The sequence below is a fragment of the Sapajus apella genome, unplaced genomic scaffold, assembly GCF_009761245.1.
Source record: "Sapajus apella isolate SASKATOON/1434 unplaced genomic scaffold, GSC_monkey_1.0 scaffold25, whole genome shotgun sequence".
In the NCBI taxonomy this organism is placed as follows: domain Eukaryota; kingdom Metazoa; phylum Chordata; class Mammalia; order Primates; family Cebidae; genus Sapajus; species Sapajus apella.
The window spans coordinates 6166818-6191457 of NW_022436965.1; the positions used below are offsets into that span (position 1 = coordinate 6166818).

General features: G+C 36.0%; 1 protein-coding gene and 1 pseudogene across 14 annotated transcripts in view; one reads left to right on the forward strand and one right to left on the reverse strand.

The window, feature by feature from the left end:
* EDEM3 (ER degradation enhancing alpha-mannosidase like protein 3) overlaps positions 1-22669 on the forward strand; it is a 66409-nt gene extending 43740 nt beyond the window's left edge. For 3 of the 14 annotated variants that reach the window (XM_032291161.1, XM_032291174.1, XM_032291173.1), the window contains 8 exons: positions 1218-1383; positions 1648-1802; positions 2989-3145; positions 6186-6377; positions 7670-7835; positions 9682-9867; positions 11151-11198; positions 18687-22669. In XM_032291161.1, the coding sequence (XP_032147052.1) occupies positions 1218-1383; positions 1648-1802; positions 2989-3145; positions 6186-6377; positions 7670-7835; positions 9682-9867; positions 11151-11198; positions 18687-19096 (1480 nt within the window). In that variant the 3' untranslated portion in view covers positions 19097-22669. The remainder of the gene's footprint in view (positions 1-1217; positions 1384-1647; positions 1803-2988; positions 3146-6185; positions 6378-7669; positions 7836-9681; positions 9868-11150; positions 11199-18686) is intronic. The other 11 variants (XM_032291165.1, XM_032291163.1, XM_032291166.1 and 8 more) reach the window with 11 other exon arrangements.
* LOC116560280 lies at positions 3551-4464 on the reverse strand (annotated as a pseudogene).
* Positions 22670-24640: the final 1971 nt, after the last annotated feature.

Here is a 24640-nt window from a genome sequence, read left to right on the forward strand (position 1 = left end):
GAGTGCAATGGCGCGATCTCGGCTCACCGCAACCTCCGCCTCCTGGGCTCAGGCAATTCTCCTGCCTCAGCCTCCTGAGTAGCTAGGATTACAGGCACGTGCCACCATGCCCAGCTAATTTTTTTGTATTTTTAGTAGAGACTGGGTTTCACCATGTTGACCAGGATGGTCTCGATCTCTTGACCTCGTGATCCACCCGCCTCGGCCTCCCAAAGTGCTGGGATTACAGGCTTGAGCCACCACGCCCGGCCCTTTATATTATTTATAACAATATTCTTCTGTTGAAGAAGAATTAACTGAAGAATAAACTGAAGCTCATAGTCATTATATAATGTCCTCATGGTGACAGAACTAATTAGCAGAAGATCTATTTCCAAAGCCCATTGTTCCTTATCTCTGTGTTCTACTGCCTCTCCAGTTCATTCTTTAATCATGCTGTTTAAACTTTTATTTAACTTAGTAAACATTTATTGAGTGCCTACTATGTGCCAGGAATTGTGCTTGGCCAGAGGTATGAAACTGTGCAACCCGTCCAGTAAACTAGAAGTTATTTATTACTGCCAAAACCTAGGATGCTTTGGGGAATAGTAAATTCAATTTAATATTACTGTGACTCCATCTACCAGCTATGCTCTTTTCCTGACACTTTTAACTTGTCTAAAATTGTTGTTAAAACAGTATAATATTAAATCGTATGTAAAAAGACATATAGTTCACTCTCTTTATTTCTCCACATCCCCTTCTTAACAGGTAAATAAATATTTAGAATGTTATAATTGTAGTCCATGTGACTTTGTATTGTACTTAGCTATATAAGAAATTCCATCAAATTTTTATGACTTTTTCCAGTTCTTTAGTTGAAGATTCTTATATGATTCTCACTAGTAAAATTCATCAGTTACCTCCCTGCTGTAGATTCTCTGTAGAAGAAATGGAGAACTTTCCTTCCTTGAAAGGCCTATGGGAAAATCTTGTCTGCATTATTGACAAGATTCAGTGTATTGGTGTAGTAAACAGTTCCTCCTGTCTTTTTCATTAACATGGAATATACTTGGAGTCAAAGTTATTCTGCCCCTGGGAGATTGATACATTCTGTAGTTCTTTGAACATCTAAATTGGCGTAGATAGGATTATTAACCTTGACTCTATGACTTTCATATAGTTGGCATTTAAATTATTTTTATCTATTTATATTTATTTGTGACTTTTTATTTTAGAATGGATTCTTTCTTCTTGGCTGAAATGTTTAAATATCTTTACCTGTTATTTGCTGATAAAGAAGACATTATATTTGACATAGAAGATTACATCTTTACAACAGAAGCTCATCTGTTACCTCTTTGGCTATCTACTACAAATCAAAGCATCGCTAAGAAGAACACAGTGAGTTTTTAAATTAAATGTCTTTTTCTCTTTTTTATTTCTATATGTTTTATTTTTCCAAGTGAAGAGTAATCATGGCTAGAATATAATAAATATATGTATGATAAAAAGAAACTAAATATATACATTTTCTTATTTTTTCTTTTATTGCATCCTTTTATTGCATATACTTATATATTTCATTAACTGTTTCCTTTTAAAAACTATGTTAAGTAAAATAATTATTTCTATTTATATAAATGCATAAATGTTTTTATATTGTAGACCTCAGAATATACAGAACTGGATGACAGTAACTTTGATTGGACTTGTCCAAATACTCAGATCCTCTTCCCTAATGACCCATTGTATGCTCAAAGTATTCGTGAACCCTTGAAAAATGTGGTGGATAAGAGCTGTCCTAGAGGCATCATCAGAGTGTAAGATATATTATTTTATATTTGCTAATATCAAAGTTATTTCTTAATAAATGACAGAGAACTTAGGGATCATTAACAACAACCAAGAAGACATTTATGTAGGCCGAAAATGTTGAGGTATGTAGTCTATCACTGGTTAAAATAAAAATTATTAGTAAATTTAGATAGTAAAGCTTGTTTTGCATTAATATCTTTTTTATTATGGAACCTTTCAATATATCTTTTGTTTTATGAACTAAAATAATAATAGTGGGCAGCATGTAACAGTTTTTAACTATAACTCATTTTTCATGGAATAGTTTCATCAGATATTTTCTGGCTGGGCATGGTAGCTCATGCCTGTAATCCCAGCACTTTGGGAGGCCGAGGTGAGTGGATCACCTTAAGGTCAGGAGTTCAAGACCAGCCTGGCAAACATGGTGAAACTCCGTCTCTACTAAAAATACAAAAAATTAGCTGAGCGTGGTGGCAGGCACCTGTAACCCAACTACTTGGGAGGCTGAGGCAGGAGAATCGCTTGAATTGGGAGGCGGAGGTTGCAGTGAGCCGAGATCATGCCATTGCACTCCAGCCTGGGCTACGAGAGCGAAACTCCAACTCAAAAAAAAAAAAAAAAAAAAAAAAAAAGATTTCCTTTGGTCTATAGTTTCTGTTTAGTGAAAATACAGGGATTTTGTTTGTTTTGATTTGATTTTTTGAGGGAGTACTTATTCTTGCTTGTTAGAACTGTTGGGCTTAATGAGTTCATTTTCTGACGAATGGTTATATTCAAAAGGCCATTGCAAGGATTTTTTTAAAAACTGTTTTTACATAAATGTTATTATTCACTGATGCAAGTATTGATTTGATTTTAAAATATTGGGAGAAAAATCCGTGTTTTTAAAGGATAACATCAATAGTAACAAATCCCCAAGCAAACTTGTTCTGTACCTTTAAATAGAGTTCTGCTGACTAATGATAAAGTATGTAGATAATATACATACTTTTATAACTAGAAAATGTTATATTTGAAAGTTATACCACATGTTAACCTAAGTTATATGTAAGAAAATACTTGTTTCCGGTTATTCCAGTTCCACTAGTTCTAAAATAAGCAGTTTTGCAAGTAACATTATTTTTATTTGGCATGTGTTTTTTGCCAATTCTAACTCATAGTTTTTTAAGCCTTGCCTGTAATTACTTTTAGCAGAGAGGAGAGTTTCAGGAGTGGAGCTAAACCCCCTCTGAGAGCCAGAGATTTCATGGCCACTAACCCTGAGCATTTAGAAATCCTGAAGAAGATGGGGGTGAGTTTGATTCACCTCAAAGATGGGAGAGTCCAGTTGGTCCAACATGCAATCCAAGTAAGACATTGCTACACTAATTAGATACTGTCTCCGCCCTGCTTTCTTTGGTCGCATTAGCTTTAATAAAATACTGGCATTCAACTTTTTAAACACTTTAAATATATTGTTTAAAGTGAGAGAACCAGAATTTTAGGGCTTGGAAGTATCTTGGAGAGTCATCTAATTCAACTCCTTTCTACTATAAAACAATTAAATAAATCAGACATAGGTTGGGTAATTTGCTGAAGTTAATATGGTCAAATGTAGGACTCAAATCTAAGTTTTCTGTTTCTCAGTCCATTGGCTTTCCTCTATTTTTTTCCAACATACCTTCAAAAGCTAGTAATTAGTTTTAATATTCATATCTCTGTTTTACGTCATTTTAGTTTCCAAAGAGCTGCTGAGTCTTTTTTTTTTTTTTTTTTAAGTTCCATCAATTTTTAAAATTCTTTTTTACTTTTTCTCCTGGTCTTCTGTTATCCTTTCTGCAGGTGACTTCTTCACCCCCTTCATTTTCCTGGTTTGTAGTTTGCTTAGGTCTTGCTTCTGCATATGAATCCTTCCATAAGTTGTACCAAAAGTATCATGGGAGATACTTTTCTTCTTTTTTGGCTTGAGAGCTTTTGGCATTTTCATAGATAATTTATAAAAGTCATCTGATGCCAGGTGTGTCCTCCTCAGAATCAGATCCAATTAGGGTCCCATCTCTTCCAATGCAATCTGTGATGTTCAGCAGCCAGATTTCTTTAACAGCAACTTATAGCTTCTAAAGTAAATCTTCCCATTCAGCGCAGTGAAGTGCGGAATATACTCTAATCCAGCCAGGCGGATATTTGATACTGTAGTGCCTCTGAAGAGATCGATAAGAAGACTTTTTAGTTTTCTATAATCTTCTGTTACATCAAAATCATCACCAGCAAATATTAGCATGGGTTTTGTTCCCTCAGGACATTTATTGTTCTATTAATGTCTTTTAGAGAGACAAAATTCTCAATACCTAATTCAATCATTCCCAGCACGTGGTAGTCATACATATGACCTATGACTAGATTATTTGGCCACTTCTTGTTATGGGAGCCAAACATGAATAAAGAACAGTCAGACTTATTTCAAAAGAATTCCAATGATGTCTGATCCTGAAAAGGTCTTGTAATATTTTTCTTTTTATACAGTATACTGTGTGGTTTTTTCAGTGCATTCACATCTTTAAGTACTTGTGTCACTGTTGCATTTGCATTTCCCCCTTCAATCAGCATGGCATTTTTAATATTTTCATTGAGTTTCGATTCTCTCTTCTCAAGGAATCTCTTGGCTCTTTTTCATTTTGGGCTTTACAACTCGATCCTGAGCGAGGATTGCTATTGCTACCTGCAACTCTTAACTAGGTGAATACACGTGCACTTGACCTGAGTCTTAAGTATTTTGTTCATCATAGGCATTTATTTGTCTGTGCCTAGGAAAGATAACATGTCTTTTTGAGAAATTGTTACTGATTTTTACTTTAAAAGTTTTTATAACATGAAGTCTTTAAATTATTTACCTTATTAGTAAATTGATTCTAAGAAAACCACATAGTTTGCTGAATAATTTTTAACCTAGAACCATATTCAGGTATCCCTTAATCTCAAATTCAGCCCTCCCACAACTGCATCACACCCTCAAGTTTCATCTCATCCATATTCTTGCCACATCCTGCTTGTAAGAGTGTTTGTCTTCCTTATGTTTGATTTGCCCTCACTCCCAATAGTGGGAGTGACATCTCTTGTGACAGTGCTTTTACTTAGTTAGGCTGCTGATGGCATAATCACCAAGTGGCCTCTTAATCCTTCTATGATTCGACTTTTCTGTAACTATTGGCTGAACCCTTCATGAAACATTTTCCCTTCTTGGCTTCCAGGATATGTCAGTAACAAAGTTCTTCTTCTGCTTCTCTGTTTATTGCTTTGCAGCTCTCCTTGGCCCAAACACTCAATGTAAAGTTTCCAAGAATCCGGATGATAGTCTTTTCTCTATATAATCTTCTTCAGCAGTTTCACCTATTTCTATAAGCTTAGTTATCATCTTTATACATATGACTTCTTAGATATGTATATGAATCCTGATTCCTAACTTTAATATTAAATTCAGCTTTCACCTACCTGTCATACGTCTTATATCTCAATCTCAATCTGTCCAAACTTGAATTCTCTCTTTCTTCTTTACTCCCTTTCTGCCCTCACCTCAACCTGTGTTTCCTTCTTTGGTTCTCCCTATCAGTAAAACCTATCATCATTCTCTAAGTCATCAAAACTAGAAATTTGAGGATAGGTTTGAACTTTTCTCTGTCTCCCGGTTCCTCTCTGTCCTTTCCCATCCTCTAACTCCTATTATGTCTTGTTGGTTTTTCCTGTAAAGTGTAAGGAATCATCTTCTTTTTTCTATTATAGTCAGTCAGTCAACTTTCCCTCTGTTAAGACTCAATTCAAATGTCATTCTAAATCTTTCCCAGGAACACACAAGCAAAATCAGTTGTTCCCTGGTCTGTGCTCATTTCCACTTTCCCGCGTGAGAAGTTTTATCATAGCTAACTTTACATGTCTTTCTCCTCCAGACACAAACTGCTTAAGGACTGTCTCCAGTGCCTAGGCAAGTGCTGAAATGGAATAAGTGCTTGACACATAAGTTTTGAATCAAATTGAATCTGGTTGTTCACTATTTCAAGGAGGGAAAGTGTGGGTCAGGTATGAGGTTTATTTCTTCAGAGGGAAAGCCAGTGGGGAAAATAAGAAAAATGAGTATTTGAGCACTTGGTAGAAGTCCAGTTCTCAATCTGAATCAAAAGTGGTTTATAGAATAGTGAAAGTGACATCGATAAAAAAAAAAATAGAGAAGTTATTTTCGGAAATATTATTTCTAAAAGTATTATTTTTGAGGACAAATAAGGACATAAATACTTGGTGGTGTTCTAAAGTGAAAGAAATTTTAGAGTAGAATACTATAATACAGTGTCTTGAGGTAGTCAAAAAATTGGTGGAAGTTTCCAGAAAGGAAGGATAAAATGAATCTGTTTTTTTCATAGGCTGCTAGTTCAATTGATGCTGAAGATGGGTTGAGGTTCATGCAGGAGATGATTGAATTGTCAAGTCAGCAACAAAAAGAACAGCAGCTGCCCCCACGAGCTGTACAAATTGTTTCCCACCCATTTTTTGGCAGGGTAGTATTGACTGCTGGACCAGCTCAATTTGGGTTGGATTTGTCTAAACATAAAGAGGTATGTATACTTAAAATATAGTTTTTGAAACTGAATTTAAAATATTAAGTATTGCCTCATTTCTTAGTCTCTTCTCTAATTTAGTAGTTTTAATGTATTTTAAAAACCGAAATAGTCAGTCTCCTGGATTTAAGTAAAAGCATATCTTGAAAACTTTTAGTTATAATTTACATATTTAACATGCTTATAGAATTTTAACCAAAATATTATTGAGGTTCTATCCAATTTCTTGGTCTGTTTTCTAATTTAGTACCTTTAATTGATCTAAAACGTTTAGACTTTCTAAAAGCCACTAGGATCTTTCTTTGAACAAAAATCTAACCAAGGAGCTTAATGTAGAAAACAGCTAAAAGCACAGAAGAAGCTCTGGAGAAAGCCTGGGACCCTGAGGTTCCACTGGGCAAACTTTGAAGATCACTAAGCCAGTCCATCCTCTATAGTTATAATGTAGACAACAAAGACTTACATAACTAAACAATTCACAAGTTCATCTAATTAATTGATTGCAGAGCTGGGACCAGAGCCCAATTATCATGACAATCTAAAGCCAGTGTTCTCTTCACTCTATTACTCCTAATTTAGACTTTTTTTCTCCTGTGCATTTTAAACCATGTAGAAGCTATACAGATTGATTCATTCAGCTGTCGATTGAGTGCCTACTATACAGTCTGTGCACTGTTTTGCTATGTCAGTTTACAAAACCAATGAAGATCCAAGCCCTTGCAGAATTTACATTTTAGGAGAATGAAGGATATTAAAACATCTTTATAGTAATGTCTTTAAAAAATCAGTTTCCTTGTTGGATTTAATTTTTCTGGGAAAAATAACTGCTTGGAGATCCATATAGACTAAGTCCATTTTTTTTTTCCTCTTTCAAAAACTTTTCTGACTACCAGTGCACATTTCAAATCGGTTTCCAGCTATTATAATTGTAGTGAATCTGCCTATAGATCCTAACTTTGCCACTTACTAACTTGCGTTAACGTTGTGAGCAAATACATAACCTGAGTCTCAATTTCCCCATATGAGAAATGGAAATGTTATTTGTATTGTTTTGCTCAGGGTCATCGTAAATATCAGATTTTGTAGCTTACGTAAAAATGCTCTCTAGAAACATTGAATAGTGTGATATGCAAAATGTTGAAAACAAAAATTTATGCTGAATATATATTAGCTATGTTATTAGAAAAGAAATGAGTTATAGTTCTCTTAAAGTTCTAGATTTTGAGGTTTAATGACTTGATTGCCATTTGAGAAGACTAAAGTATTTAAGTTAGTTTGATTTCTGACAGACAAGAGGATTTGTTGCAAGCAGTAAACCATACAATGGTTGTTCAGAGCTTACTAACCCTGAGGCCGTGATGGGAAAAATCGCATTGATACAAAGAGGACAGTGCATGTTTGCAGAAAAGGCACGCAACATCCAGAATGCCGGAGCCATTGGTGGCATTGTTATTGGTAAGAAATCCTCCATGTCATCGTGTTGACTTAAGGGGAGAAAATTTTTAGGATTTTTTTTCTTTTATTTTCTAAAATTTTATCAAAGAGTTTGTCATTTTTTTTTTTTACGTCACCTAGACAACGTAAAGGTTAAGTAATTCAATGACTCTTAATTTCTAGGTATCTAACATCTTTTTTAAAAGTCTGGATTTGAGTTTCTGTATATTAACGTCCGTGAAAATACTTGGGGTTAGGTGTGAGGGTGAGGTAGGACTGAGTGGTAAAAACATTCAGTACCATGGATAAGAAAATGTGCCCATGAGATCCGTCACCCCTAAAGGGTAAGAATTACGCTGTGCCCCCCTCCAGTGGGGAGCCATTGAGAATTTCCATTACTCCACAAAGATGCAGGCTTTGGAGGCAGACACATGAGAGTATAGTTCCTGGCTCTACCACAAAATTGCAGCATAACGTTGGCCCAGCTTTACTTTTTTAATCTGTTTATTAGGCCGGGCGCGGTGGCTCAAGCCTGTAATCCCAGCACTTTGGGAGGCCGAGGCGGGTGGATCACGAGGTCAAGAGATCGAGACCATCCTGGTCAACATGGTGAAACCCCGTCTCTACTAAAAATACAAAAAATTAGCTGGGCATGGTGGTGCGTGCCTGTAATCCCAGCTACTCAGGAGGCTGAGGCAGGAGAATTGCCTGAACCCAGGAGGCGGAGGTTGCGGTGAGCCGAGATCGCGCCATTGCACTCCAGCCTGGGTAACGTAAGTGAAACTCCGTCTCAAAAAAAAGAAAAAAAAAAAAATGTTTATTTAGTAGAATAATTTTTGAGCTCTAGTGAAAGTGATAATAAATATCTTTTAGGTGATTGTAAGGTTTCAAGATAATATATATAAAATTTCTTGACAAAATAGCAGGCATAGGATAAGTACTACTTTAACAGTATTTACAGTATTGTTAGCAGATCTGCATCCCCTTGGATCTTTTTCCACTGAAATAACAAATTACCCTGCTAACTGAAACAGTCTTTCTGTGTGCCAGTTTCAGGTCCCCCAGAGAGACTCAGAGTCACATAGCCATCTTTAGTCTAATCAGTTATTACTAAGAGGATGGGTCATACATTCTGCACTTAACAGGAACTATGAGAGCAAGTGCTCTGAGACAGGACAGACAGTTTCTTCTGGGAGACTGGCATGCGAGTTGGAGGTGGCCATGATTGTTGTCTCCAGAAAAACAGCATGTTACTAGTACCACTACTATTAGTAGTCCTACTATGTTTATTTAACCAGTGCAAAATAGCAATACTGATTAGTTCAGCTTATAGAGGAAAAAGCACTATAATCATAACTATTCTTTTTGTGCATTATATAAAAAAGGACTATCCATATTTAGTTTGGTAAAACAGTGTAATCATGCCACTAGTGGAAATTTTAAACAAGAAAATTCATTCATACTTCTATCACTATACTCCAACTCATTGAATTTTTTCATTTCTAGGCTTTTCCATAAGTATATGAAATTTTTATAGTCATAATTATAGAATTCTGGATTCTACTTTTTTAATGCATTATTCTGTGTGTCCTATCAAGTAGGTCATTATTAGTTTACTTATAATGGTATACAGTTGTTTACAATTATAACTAGTAAAATTCTTTGGGCATAGAGCTTTTTGCTTCTTTTGTATTATTTCCTTTGGATACATTTCTATGAGAATTAGTGGGTCTAAAAGTTATGTTTGTTTTTATGATTCTTGATGGATAAAATTAACTCTGTCAGTGTAAAAATCAGTAGCAACTGGTAGATAGATCTTTTTAATGTCTGGGTGTTTTGATGTTTGCTGTATTTATTTTCTGGCTAGATGACAATGAGGGGAGCAGCAGTGATACTGCCCCTCTGTTCCAGATGGCAGGTGATGGAAAGGATACGGATGACATCAAGATCCCTATGCTGTTCTTATTCAGCAAAGAAGGAAGTATCATACTGGATGCCGTCCGGGAATATGAGGAGGTGGAAGTGCTCCTTTCTGATAAAGCAAAAGATCGAGGTAAGAGTAAAATGCCATTTGTTTTTTAATGCAACTTAGTATTGATTTTGCTAGTTTGATAACAAGAATGAGTAACACAAAATTTTTTTGGGTTCACTGGTAAAAGTAAAATTTTTAGAAGATGATTTCAAAATATATTTTTCTTTGGGAAATAAAACATTTATTTTGCTTTGTTTTCTGAATTAGGATGTTTTTAGAAATATTTTTTATGTGTCATTTGTAATTTTTGTCATGAGTCTGTTCAGTTGATAAAAATACAAGAGAGTACTTCTGAATGTTAAAGCCATTTTAACATCCAGAAATATTCACCGTTTGATTTCATGGATGCCACACCTTACATGTCTTTTATAAGGAATAAGAAGACATATATAGAATGTTGTGTACAATATAGATAGTAGTTAGTCTCAACAGGCCACCTATAATCAAATGACCACTGTCTTGGTGAAGGCAATAGAAGTCTAGCAGCTTCTTCCCAATGAGATCTAAGTTTATCACATGGATATTTATAAGGGTCACAAACAGCTGTTTCTGAAAAACAAGATAGCTTGTGTTAATTTATGAGAGTAGATAGTCCTCTCTAGACCAAAATGTATGTTAATAATTTGAAATCTCTTTGAAACCCAAATTACTATATAAATGCAAGGACTTACTAGCATTCTTACATAGTTTCACACCCAGGGATGGAGGAGAAATGAGGGAAGATGAGCCTTCAGACACAGGCTGTGATCTTGCTTGTGGTAGCAGTCTTTCCTGTCCGATGGAGAGACCCGTAGAGAGAGCTGAAGTCCTCCCATACCCTTAAATACATGAAGTTGTATAATAGTATGGGGTTGTTATATATCCCTGGGGTGTTTGATAGATATGTAGGAATCTGATTCAATCCAAGTGAGACATTTTTCAAAAAAAAAGTTTGGTGATGATCATGCTAACATAATCATGCTAGCCTAATTTTGGCTTCTTGTATTGCTTTATTCTTCTTTGAGATTTTTTGAAATGTCAATTATTTAAGAGCATTTATGTCAAGTAAGAAAGAGCAATGGAGTGAGTAGGATGTTTGTATATAACAATATATACATGGAAACAGAACAGAATACACAGGTTTTCTAATCTTAAATCCTCTGTATAACTGATTTGTTTTTTTCCTGGGTTCTTTTCTAAACTCAGATCTTCTTGCCTACCTATGTGCATTTAGGTACATCTCACATAGGCCAATTATTATTTCATGTAACTCTAATGCATTTGCTTTTTTTCCCCCTTATTTTGTGCTACCACTGGAATTTCAGCAGCAATATTAAAAGGTAAAATGATTCCAAGCTACATTATTAATAGTAGTAAGTATCTTGCATTAATAAGCCTTAAATTATATATGTATGTGTGTATACACACACACAAGTACATATATTATTTTGTTTCAGTGGATACTGATAACTGTTGTAATTAGATTATTTTCATGTCTAGTCAGCTGTCATGTAATAATAGATTTTAATTGATTCTGTCATAACAAATTCTAATAATTATACATCCCATATAATAGATGAATTCTATGTCTATGTCCATGTAAGAGTCACTCTAACAAAGGCATTATTGTTTTGGTATGTATCACTTTGATCACTTTTTATTAGAGCATAAGGTAAAATATTTAAGGTCTTGAGTTGTTTTAAAAACTCGTGTGTGTGGGGTACATGGGTTAGGACTACAGGCTTATGGTAAAGCATGCGCTTCCTATACTGAGACATGAGTAATTTTACTAAAAATCTTGGTAAATAGTATCCCCTTAAGGACCTTGCATTAAAAGGACATTATTTAAAAGATATTTTTTGAAGAGTTTTGGTAGTCTATAAATGTATTGAACTGTGATTGTTATAGAGTGATCTTTTGATAGAAGTATTGAAAAGCTCCCTTTTTGTGTCATAGCCCTCTCTATACAGCTATATTAATTAGCAGCAAGATACAGCATAATTGTTCGTATTTGTTAATGTAACGGAAATCAGTGATAATAGTTTTATGAAATCAACAAATGTATTCACTAGGATAGTATCCTAAGAAGCTACACAGTCCGTAGTGGTTATCATTTGTCCTGTACCACTACCACATACGTCAGCGTTTCTCCCGTGTCAGAATCAACCTATATACTTGTTAAAAGTGTTGGCTTCTGAGTCCTGCTCCAAATACTGAATCAGACTTTCTGAGTGTTGGGAATCAGAATCTGAAACTTCGGACAAACGTCCTAGGTGACTGTGTTGTAGCTGCCTCCTCAGCTATACTTTGAGAAATACTGAACAAGATTCAGAAAGCACCCTTTTCTGTCTCCCAACTATGTATCTGGCTGCACTGTACCATCACAGGGACGAGTTGATGGATTATATAAGTACACTAAATAATAACATCCTTAAAATCTGCACAATAAAATGTTCTCCAGATTGCCTTTTCTAGAAATGTCATTCCACAAACACATACTTTCCCTGTGAAGTCACACAGTGCTGATTTAGCAGTCCTTTTCATATATTAATACAGAAAGTAGAAGCCCTAAAAAGCCTTCGCCCCTGTCTTACTCTGGTAAGTCCATGCCATTAGTATAGACATATCTGAAGCTGTTCTGCTAGCAGAAGTTTTCTGGTTATCTTATTACACATTCTTCTTTAGAAGCTAAAAAGCATTAGCATGTTTATCAAGTGGTGTTGCTTCCTTAGGTCAAACCTGTGGCACTTCTGAAAGTTAAGCTCTCCACAGTCTATAGTTGAACAGAGTTTTCCCTATCATGTCTCTCAGTGTTTCATTTCCCCAGAATTTCAGTTCATAAAGGTACTTAATTATTCCAACCCTGTGCCTACAAACAAAAGGCGATGTGTTGTTACCTTTAGGTCTAAATTGAAGTAGTTTACAATTAAATTTCCTTTTTTCAATAGTATTTCTCACGGGGAAGAAACATCAGCATTTTTACGTTCCAATACATTGTCATGCTTGCAACTTAGGAGTGTGAGCCTATAGTTTCTTAAGGGCTCTAGACAGATGTTTTCAGCCTACTCTATTTGTGTCTATCTGGTAAAGAGGCAGAGAAAATGGAAGAAAGAAAAAGAAAGTTCCATTCTTTGCCTTGCTCTGATTTAAGTCAGGCAGGGCCACTTTTCCTGATTATCCCCCACTGAACTTGATTGGGGTGAATGTTCTCCAGCTGAACCATAGACCTTAAGTTGCTGTTGGAAAGGATTTGATCCCAAGGAGAAAAATCTAGTACATATGCAGATAAACTCTACCTGGAGAGAAACATTTGAAACGTTCTTCTTAGCAGAGTTGATACTTAACTTCCCCTTCTCCATCCAAGGCACGTTTTCTCATGCATTTTCACGTTTGCACCATCTCTTCCCTTTTTCTGCAAGTTCCCAGTCAATCCCTATCCCCTTCCTCATGGCCCTTTTCCTCTTTGAGAACATTTATTTAGACATCCTAAATTTCAAATGCCAACTTTAGGAAATTTTCTGTTATTCTCCCAGGTAAAATTTAAGGGTTTTGTTTTGTTTTGTTTTGAGACACAATCTTGCTCTGTTGCCCAGGATGGAGTGCAGTGGCATGATCTTGGCTCACCTGCAACCCCTGGTTCAAGCAATTCTCCTGCCTCAGTCTCCTGAGTAGCTGGGATTACAGGCGTGTGCTACCATGCTCGGCTAATTTTTGTTTTTTTAGTAGAGATGGGGTTTCACCATGTTGGTCAGGCTGGTGTTGAACTCGTGACCTCATGATCCACCTGCCTTGGCCTCCCCAAGTGCTGGGATTACAGATGTGAGCCATTGCACCTGCCAAGGGTGTCTTTATAATACAGTTCTACTATGATACTTATATAGTTCTTTGCCTGCTTCTCATCTCTATATTCCTTGCTTTCAGTAAACATTTAATGTACAGATGAATGAATGAATGAATGAATGAATGGTTGTACAACATCCAATCTCTAAGTCTTTGCTAAGGTTCACTTCCTGTTTTATTATTTAAACGTACTGATTTTCTTTTCTCTGTATTTTGAGATTTTCTCCATTATTTTTTCTTGTATTTCTGATGTACCATTCCTGAATTTAATATTGTGGTTGTTGTGCTCTTAGGTCTTTGATGGCACATACTGATGAAAACAGGCAGCTTAGGATCAAGATTTGTAGCAGTGTAGCAGATTTTAACTTTTCTTTTTATAGTTCTCTGACATTTTTAGTAGTTCCATAGTTCCTTCAACTTGTGAAAACTAAAATATTTTCTTCTATGGGTATCTTCAAAGTTTCTCTCTCTCTCTCTCTCTCATTTCTAAATATATGTAGTGTTCATTAACTTGCTCTTTACAGTTAAAGCTATATTAAAGACATTCCTTCAAGCTAGTAGGATAGCATAATTTATTATTTTGAAAGCTACATTACATTTTGTATTGTGACTGTACCATAATTTATTTAAACATCTCACTATTAGGCATCCACACTGTTTCCAGGTTTTTTGTTTTGCCACTGTATACAATGGTGTAGGTAACATTCTTGTACATATCTTCTTACATATGCATACTTTTACTTTTCTAGAATTTTGAGGTTTACTAAAATGGAATGGTGGCGGAAAGGATATGGATCTTTTAGCTTTAATAGATGTTGCAAGTTGCATTCCAAAAAAGATTGTAGCAGCTCACATCCCTTCCAGCAAGATATGAGAGTATATGTTTCTTCCTAATTTTAGTCAGCATATTTCCCTTTATAGGTAAATTTTTTATTTTTTCTCTTTTTGGATTGCCTAGTCATATGTTTAGCCTTCTTTAAATAAGATTGTCTTTTCTAGGTATTTTATAGGATCTCTCTATTTGTGTGCATTTCTTTTTCTGTATTTACATACATACACATAAAGAAATAGAAGTTCTATGAATTATCTGGAAAAGACACACACACATAGAGACAGAGGTTACACACACACACACACACACACACACACACAATTTTCCCAACGTGTCATCTTTTCACTTTGTTTATGTAACTTTTATAACATTTTTATGTAATTAGAAATAATTAATTTCTTTAAGACCCCTGGGTCTCCCTTCTCACTTCAGAAGATCACTCCATCCTATTTTTACATAATATTTTCCTAAATTATTCTGGCATTTTTAAACCATTTTTTACATATTGGTCGCTAAATCATATGGAATTTTAAAATATAAGTCTTTCTTTCCAATTGAGTTGTCAGTTACTAAATACCATTTATGAAGCAAACCCTGAATCTCCTTCAGCTAAACTGCCTGCTTTATAACAAATATTCTTGCCGAGTTGGATCTGCTTCTAGACTTGCCCTTCTGTTCTACTAGTCTGTTTATTTTCATACCAATAATACAACAATTTGCTTTTCGAGTAAATTTTATTATCTGATAGGGCAAGTCCCCCCTCACTGATTCTTCTTAGAATTTCATGACCTTTCTTTGACATATGCTGTTCTATAGAAACTTTAATTGTATCTGGTTCTAAAATGGAAACAAGAAGTACAAATGAGATTCATTTTGAAATTATATAATTGCATACTTTACATATAAATTAGGAAAATGTTAAATATTAAGACTTTTCCTTTAAGAATATACCTATAAATTTGATCAAATCTTGTTTTGGGTTCTCATTATGATTTTATAGTATATGGTCTTATACCTTTTATAATAAATCTAATTCTGTGTTTTGTAGCTTTTATTTTTATTATGAAAAGGTTTAATGATTATATTTTTAGCTAGTTATTGCTACTACAAAGGAGTTTCTGATATTTGCAGTCTCCTTACCAAGTTCACTTATCAATTTTAATAGTTTTTTAAATTAGAGTTGCTTTGATAGTATATGATCACAATTTGAAAATACAAATAATTTGATCTTTTTCTATATTTACATTGATTATTCTACTTTGTTGCCCAATTTCATGAGCTAGATTTCCAAAATAATGTTGTATATGTAACCCTAGGAGAGTGTTTGATCACAAGCACAATCTTCATTACCAGGTAACCCCACACCTTTTCCTCTTCTTCTTCTAATCTGGAATAATAGAATCGAGAAAAAAACTTGGAGATTTTTTTTTTTCCGGAGGCAGTCTTGCTCTGTCACCCAGACTGGAATGCAGTGGCATGATCTCGGCTCACTGCAATCTCTGCCTCCCAGATTCAAGCAATTTTCCTGCCTCAGCCTCCCGAGTAGCTGGGATTACAGGCAGTGCCTCGGCCTCTCAAAGTGCAGGGATTACAGGTGTGAACCACTGCGCCTGGCCGGAGGTTTTTCTTTTTGTTCTCTCTTGAATTTAGGGAACCTAGGATAAATAAACCGCCAGTAGCCAGCTACCTTCATCTTTCTTTGGTCCCATCATTGGTTTCCCTAATTGCCTAATTAAATTGTACCTTTTTCACAGCTTAGAAGACAGAGATTGTCTGGAACTCCTCAATCCACCTCTCAACTTCCCTCCCCCCCCCCCCCAAAAAAAAAAAAAACACCCTAGGAATGTAAACTTTCAGAGTCAGGTAATCCCACCTAATCAGGGTGAATATATGTGTGTAGTAGGGGCAGAAAGGGGGAATCCCTTTCTTCTCCATCATAAAGGGTTACAGCTGACAACTCTGTTTAAAGAAAAAACCAGGTTAACAAGAGAAAGCATAATAATTATGTGTACATGTGTGCACAGGAGCCATACAAAATATAAAAGGTTGAAGCTTACCCTCTTCTTCCGGGAGAGGAATACGAGGGAATGAATAGGCCCAATGCTCAATGATTGGTAAATGATTCTCTTTGCATATTGTCCAGAGAAAGTCCCCAGTCTAATCTCTTGGAGCTGTCTCCAGAAGAAAAGTCTGTTTGGGTGTGGTGAGGACCCCAGTCTACTCTTGTCTGATGGCTTTTTTTTTCTTTTTTTTTGAGACAGAGTTTCACTCTGTCAGTCAGGCTGGAGTACAGTGGTGTGATCTTAGCTCACTGCAACCTCTGCCTCCTGGGGTCAAGTAATTCTCCTGCCTCAGCATCCCAAGTAGCTGGGATTACAGGCGTCCGCCACCATGCCTGGCTAATTTTTTGTATTATTAGTAAAGACAGTATTTCACCATGTTGGCCAGGCTTGTCTTGAACTCCAGACCTCAGGTGATCCGCCCGCCTCAGCCTCCCAAAGTGCTGGGATTACAGGCATGAACCACTGCGCTTGGCCTCTGATGGTTCAGTTTTTTTCTGTTTGATGAGAGTCCTAGGGAGGGATTCTTGAGACAACTGCATTTCTTTTGGAAAGAAGCTTCCTTTGATAAGAAAATTCTAGAGAGAGTCCCCTCAGTTGCTTCCAGAAAGAGGATCATAGAGACAGGGAGGCAGGGGAAGCAGGGGAAGGTCAGAGACAAATTTTGGTTCTGAGGCTTATTTCTGAGGCCTTTCAGTTTTCCAAGCATTCAGCATGCCGAAGCACCATATTTTGGGGAATTGTTTTCTCTGTCCCAACAGTGCCCACCCATACCTTCCTGCATGTCTCCATTTCCTTTGGTTTTTCTGTTTTTTACATAAATCATCTGCCCTCCCTTCTTTGACTATTATCTCTACGTGTATTTTAAATCTCAGCTCCAGTGTCACTTTCTGAAGGAACCTCTCAAATCGCTTTACAGTTGTCCCTCTGTATCTGTGGGTTCTGCCCCCATGGATTCAACCAACTGTGGATAGGAAATATTCAAGAAGGAAAAGTCCATATATTGAACATACACGGACTTTTTTTTTTTTTTTGTCATTATTCTCCAAACAATGCAGTACACCAATGATTTGCTTAACATTTATGTTGTATTAGGTATTATAAGTAATCTAGAGATGATTTAAAGCGTATGGGAGGATGTGTGTCAGTTATATGCAAAATACTGTGTTATTTTACATAAGGGATTTGAGCATCCAACATCCCTATCTTTCTTTCATAACATGTCATGGTTGAGTTTTCTATGTATTTTCTGTGATTATTTGCATAGTAAATATCTTTTTCCCCCATTGGACTGTAAGGCCCATAAGGGCAGGTATAGCATTTGGTATTGCTCCTCATTTTATCCCTAGCACTGTGCAGAGTGATCACTTGGAAGACGCTTGCTGGCCAGCTGCATCACAGAGGCAGAGACTGAACAGGATGTAGCATTTGGGCGTCAGTGCTATTTTAAGCACTTTCTTATAGGAACCCCAAATAAAATGCCTCTATTGGTCTCATTGTATATTCATTATAAGAGGTTTAACCTTCCAGCGGATTTTAGAATGACTATATCTTATAATTCATGTGCCTACAATAATAGAATTTTATAAATAATCTCAGTTCTTGTCTTGTGAAAATATTTTTGATCAATCACTCATTCAAAAAAATCTGTGTTATCTGCATCTTTATGGCTTACTGAGTAGGAATTTCACTTTTCAAAGCAATAGTATTTTAAAATATAGCAATGATATATGCTGTTTAAAATGGATTCTATTTGATATGTTCTCATGTATAAGCTGAAGGTATCTAACAAATTTTAGCCATATCTTGCAAATCTCTGTATATTTTAGTATTATTATTGGTTAGTGTACTTCTCAGCTTACTAATGTCCACCGAAGTCAGTCTTAGTTACTGTCATTCCTTCCAATTTGGAAAAACGTTTATTTTCTAATACTGACACATTCTGCACAGTGAATATATAGGAAAATGTGAATGCATAAAGACAATCTTCATTTCATTGCTGATGTTCACATTCTGCATTAACATGATTCTCCTTAACTTGTTATTTCATCTTCTTGCAAAAACCAGTATGCTTTGGAAAGTACTTTTTTCTAGAGAAGTAGCATGAGTTTTGTTTCTTTCTCATGCAGATCCTGAAATGGAAAATGAAGAACAATCATCCCCTGAAAATGATTCTCAGAATCAGAGTGCTGAGCAGGTTTCATCAAGTTCTCAGGAGGTTGATTCGGTTGATCAAGAGTCTTCTGAGGAAAATTCTCTAAACTCTTACCCAGAATCATTATCTCCAGCAGATATGGACAATGCTGCAAGCATTTCCGCTTCTGAACAGACTTCTAATCCCACAGAAAACCATGAGACTACAAATCTTAATGGTGAATGTACAGATTTAGATAACCAGCTTCAAGAACAATCAGAAACTGAGGAAGATTCCAATCCTAATGTTAGCTGGGGTAAAAAGGTCCAGCCTATAGACTCCATATTAGCAGACTGGAATGAAGATATAGAAGCATTTGAAATGATGGAGAAGGATGAGCTATGACTCGCTAAACAATCTGTTGGTAGGTATTTAAAAAGAGAAGGTAAATGTGTGTGGTTAATAGACACCCTAATACTAAGCAGGCTCTCTGATGGGAGGCGTTAAGTATGGTGAGAACAACCACGTTCTGACTGGCGTAGTTACCATAAGAATCTGGAGCATGCTTTGTTAGAAATGACTTTGTTTAAAATGGTCCCATCAAAAATGGTAATCCACAATTCCCCTTCAAATGCAGCACTGCACCACCCTGCAACACCTCAGGCCAGGCAAAGGTTACTGAGCATTCCTGGGAACCAGATTTCTGTAGTCTGTGGAGAGACAAGAAACAAAATTCACTTAATAGTGGAGTGGGGAATAGGAGTTTGGATAGTCTTCTAATTAAAGGAAGCTCGCCTTTCTTGGTTTTGGGGTTAGAGGCTCTTTTGGGAAGATGTCTACGATGTATTGTGGCATTCTGATTATGCTGCCTTCACAAAAACGCTCTTAAGTGACCTAAGTGGTTATGAAGCAAATGCATTTATGGTGAAAACAGTCTTTGCTCATCGCTTTCACTTGTTTCATTTAGTGACAAATGATCAAAATGACTTGATTTTTTTGTTCCCTCTTAACAATGTCCTTTTTATTTAAACCAAAGGTGAAGACAGTGTACTTTCTCAGTGAGTTCTCTGCATAAAGACTAATCAGTGGGACCAGGTAAAAAGGTCATATAATATATTGTGGAGATTGCTTACCTAAGAGTTCTAAAAAATGGAGCAAGGGAGAAACCATGGTGTTGCAATAAGAACCTCCCATTGGGCCTTCCGTAGGGAAAGCCGTGACTACTCTGAAATGGAACCTAGCATTGTGTCCTTGTAAGGTAGCTGATAAGTCTTTTCCAGTTCATTTCTCATAGAGGTGGTTACCTCAAGCCATCAGCCTTACTCCATCCCGTTTGGTATGCAATTTGAGCCACAAGGCTCATGTCGCCAACAGCTATATACATTTTGTTCCATTTTTCTGTCTTACAGAGCCATGATAAAACTGTGGTTAGTGTTTTAAAATTCCTGGAGTAACTACTGTTTTTCTCCTTTGAAACTTAGATTTCTAAAGTTGCACCTAAGGAGTCTGTCACATTTTCTGTTGAATCATGGTTTTTGTTTTTGTTTTTAACAGATATTCCTTCTGATATGGACTTGAAAATTAGTGTATAGTGACCTGTGTTTAAAAAAAAAAAAAAGTACAGTAGCAAGTACATATAGCCATATAGCTTAACGAGAATTCCCCCACCCCCTTCTTTTTGTTGCTGTAGTCTGGTGCTGGCCACATTTAAGTTTTAAATTTTTTAAAATTTTGTTGTTGATATCTGTAGACAGCCCTGTAGTTGAAATCATGGCTTTATTCATTTTATTTATTTTTTTAAACTAGCCTGAATCAGTTCTAAAGGAATATTTGAGAGACGTAATTTTTTTCTCTTTTCATGACATTACACAATAACCTTTCCCTAAAACACAGTTGTGAGATGCTGATGAGCTGTAAGTGGAGCTGTTAAAAACAGCAGTGCTGTATTGTAGTTATGTATATTCGTGTACAGTATGTCTTAGATCCCAGGTAAACAGATTCTTTTCTGAGAGGATAAATACCTGCATTCAGATATTCCAACTAAACATAATTGAGTCAGGGAGTAGTAAATGTAATGGAGAATTCACTTTGGGGAGGGGGAAAAAGAATAGTATACAAGACCCTTATTGGCTGGCTCTTAATTATATCTGAAACCAAAATGGATAATTTTAGTCTCTCTGCATGTGAGATTTGGTGTAACAAGATAGAACTATAATATATATATAGTATATGGAAGGATAGACATAGTGCTTTGTTCATTTTAATTGCAAAGCTGCCAAAATAGCTGAAGCTTAATTACTTGACTTGCCTTGATTTATAGGACTGGGGCTTGGAGAAAATGAACAGATGTTCCTCTAAGACATTGATTACAGAAGCCTTATATACATGGATTTGATTTTGTATTTGTAGCTGAAAGCCATTGTTGTCTAAATCTAACTTTTCTAAGTTACCAAAACAACATAATTTCTTTTCCAACAAGGAGAACTCTATGGCACGAAGGATTGTGTGACACACATGGAAAAGCCAGCTTACTGCCACTCTCTTCCTTTGGCCATTAGAGGGAGTTGTTGCCCTTCATTGACGTTTAGAAGCAAATTGTTCACTTGTTAAGAAAAGTAAATCCTTAAAAAAAAAAAAAAAGAAAAGAAAAGGAAAAAATTTAACCAATTTTTCTTAATACCTCAAAGGAATGACACTCAATTTTTCCCTAATTAAGAAAAGAGGACATAATGTTCAGTTTAAAAACACTGATGTTGTAATTGATTCTACATTCATTTATGTACTTGACATACTGCCACAGAGTCGTTCTTGAGTTCATTAAAAATTCCAAAGGCATTAGTTTTTTTTTTTTTTTTTTTTTTAATGTTTTGTTTTTTTTAGTTACCTTTTATAGACATTTTAGTAACTTGCTAAAGATTCAGGGGATTCTGTGAAACCCCGAATTTAGAAACATCTGGTCTACCTCAGTTAAATGTTGACTGCTTAGAAGTAGAGCTGAAGTGATCACCACAGCCATAAAATTGTTTGACTAAGAAAGATTTATATAATGTTTACAAATCTGGAATCAAGTGTGGATTTTAGCTGAAAGTTAACAGATAGTAGAGCAAGTATTTAATTCAGGTATTTTCAAGTTTTAAAACTTGTTTACCTACTAAAAACAGAGTTTTTTTCTGCATATAAAAGTCCATTGAAATGAGATACCCTTATCTGCAGCAGTTTTCCCATAAAGTTTTAAGTGTAAAAGAATTGTAATTTACTAGATATGTTTGGTATGGGCTATTTTGTTGGGTAGGTTTTCTTTTCTTAAATTGTAATAGGCTTCCAGAAAGAGGATAATTGTTTCAGAGCAAATTAACTTTTGCCATAACGCTTCTCCCTTTTTCTTTACGGTATTAGTAAAATGAAAAATTGTACACTCTCTGATTTTAGCTTCACTAATATAATTACTCTCTCAAGAAGTTTTAGAAAGTTACCATCACACAACATTTTTATAGTAAAGCCAGCATTTGTTCTCTCACCAAACCCCATGCCAAATTCATCATGAAGAAAGCTCAGCATAAGTAATTCAAATACTGCTTATAATTTTAGAAGGGGGTAGAATTTAGTAAATATTCCAGCCGGTCGTTTTATGCACAAGGCTTCAGTCAGAACATAGGAAAAAAAAAAAACATTCTGTGAATGAAATATTGTATGTTCAGATTTTATAAAAGACATTTTTAAAAGCCCAATTTACAGCCGTATATTTTCTTATGATGTAATTTATGAAAAAGATGTCTGTACTAACAGGTGCTGTAACACTACTGTTGTTGGATTTTATCGTTTGGTGATAAATGTATACAATATTTCTAAGGGAAACTATGTACTGTGATGTAAAAGTCTGGGCAAAATGTATATAATCCTGTATATAATTGTGTATTTGATTATAATTACTGATTGTAAAGATTTAATAAATATGTAAATATTCTGGTTTAGTTTTAATTTGAATTTTTATAATTACTGCACATATCTTTATACTTTTATGTCTTAATGTTTACCACTCTTTTTTTTTTTTAACCTTTTATCCTCAGGGGAGTTAATTCTGGGGGACATCTTGGCTGTGAAAACCCAGGCTTGTGGGCTAAAGTAAGGCTTTTGGACCTCGTTCTAGGGTAACATAAGAAATCAATGACGGGTTTTAAACAAGTCAGTAGCATGCAGACAGGTAATGGTAAGTGAGTAAAACTCTAGAATTGTATACAAAGTATGATCCAGTGCTTGCTCACTCTCTCCATACACACACACACACACACACACACACACACACACACACACACACACACACACACAAAATGACATTGACTCATTTATTCAACAAAGATGATGTGCATGCATGCCTTCTGGATGCCAGACACTGTTATAGGACCTGGGGTGGTTGTAGTAGACAAATGGACAGATGTAGTAAAGAAGATAGAAAATAAAGTGGCAAATAAAAAGGACACTGAGATTATGAAGAAAAAATTATGGTGCGGGGATAGAGAGTGATGGAAGTCATGGAGAGAGGTCCTAGTTAAATAGCCAAAATCCTAACAGTGGTTATCTTGGATTGTCGGCCATTGCTATTTCCTTATTTGTATATGTCTATATTTTCGTAAGTTTCCAAAGTAAGCATTATGATTTTAAAAATAAGTCGTTTAGATCAGTGAAAGAACAGAACATAAAAAATATACACCAGGTGGAGTATGGTGGTGCACACCCATAATCCCATCTCCTCCTCAGGAGGCTGAGGTTGGGAGGATCACTTGAGCCCAGAACTTTGAGACCAGCCTGGGCAACATAGAAGACGCTGTCTCCAAAACAAAAACTGAATTCACCCCAGAATCCTCCCATCTTGTGTTTCCTCACGATTCCACCAGTCCCATATGTACTGCACACCTACCATGGACATAAGCAGCATTTGGCTGGGATTCAAAACCTTGAGAGGAGATGAGGTTAACCAAGAAAACTGTATGGAATAGGGAGAAGAGAAGATCTAAAATAGAGCCCTGAGATTCCTAGAATCTGAGGACAGCAAAGGAGGAAGGACTTCTGTAGAAAGGAATGAAAAAGAACAGTTGGAGAGGTGGGAGGAAAAGGCTGGAGCAGTGTATAAAAACCAAGAGCATTTCAAGGAGGGAGTGGCAAATAGCCTGAAATCCCTAAAAAGTAGTCTCTTGGTTTTAGCAACTTTTTCTGAAGTCCCCTACCCCTCAAATACCCACAGGAGGCAGTGGGGACTTGGTGCAGGCAGACTGTTGCTATGGAAGAATGTGTGGTTCCATCTTTCAATATTTGAGAAAAAACAGAAACCCAGGTGAAATCTTTGAAAACATTGTTCAAGTTAAAAGAAATGTGACAGCAAAGGTCTCCAGTTTGCAACCTCCAAGCTGTCAGATGCTTACCTCCACATACGTATGTACGAGGAAGACCGCATTCGTTTTTAGAGGATCATTCACCTATTTCCAGTTCCACATTTAGCATACGCACCAAAGACCTATTTCAACTGTTGAAATTTTCTTATTTCTTAATGGCCCTGGTGGTGATTAAGTGGCTTTTTAAAGGTAGATTATTCATCTAATCAAGTAGGTCAATGAAAAGTAGACATCCATTCCATTCATTCACCTTCCTACAATTATTCTTTTAAAAAAATTTTTTTTAAGAGAGGGTCTCACTATGTTGCCCAGGCTGGAGTGCAGTGGCTATTCACAGGTGGTAACGTCCTGCACTGCAGCATTGAACTCCTGGCCTTCAGTCCTCCCACATCAGCCTCCCAAGTAACTGGGATCACAGGCACGTGCCTCCATACCTGGCTTCCCCTTTCTATATTTTCTAATGTCAACCTTTGAGACCATCTTTAACCTGAGGCAATGAAAGTTTCTCTCTTGAATCCAGTTCAGGTCTTGCTTCTGTCAACTGGTCTGGCCAGACTGCTGA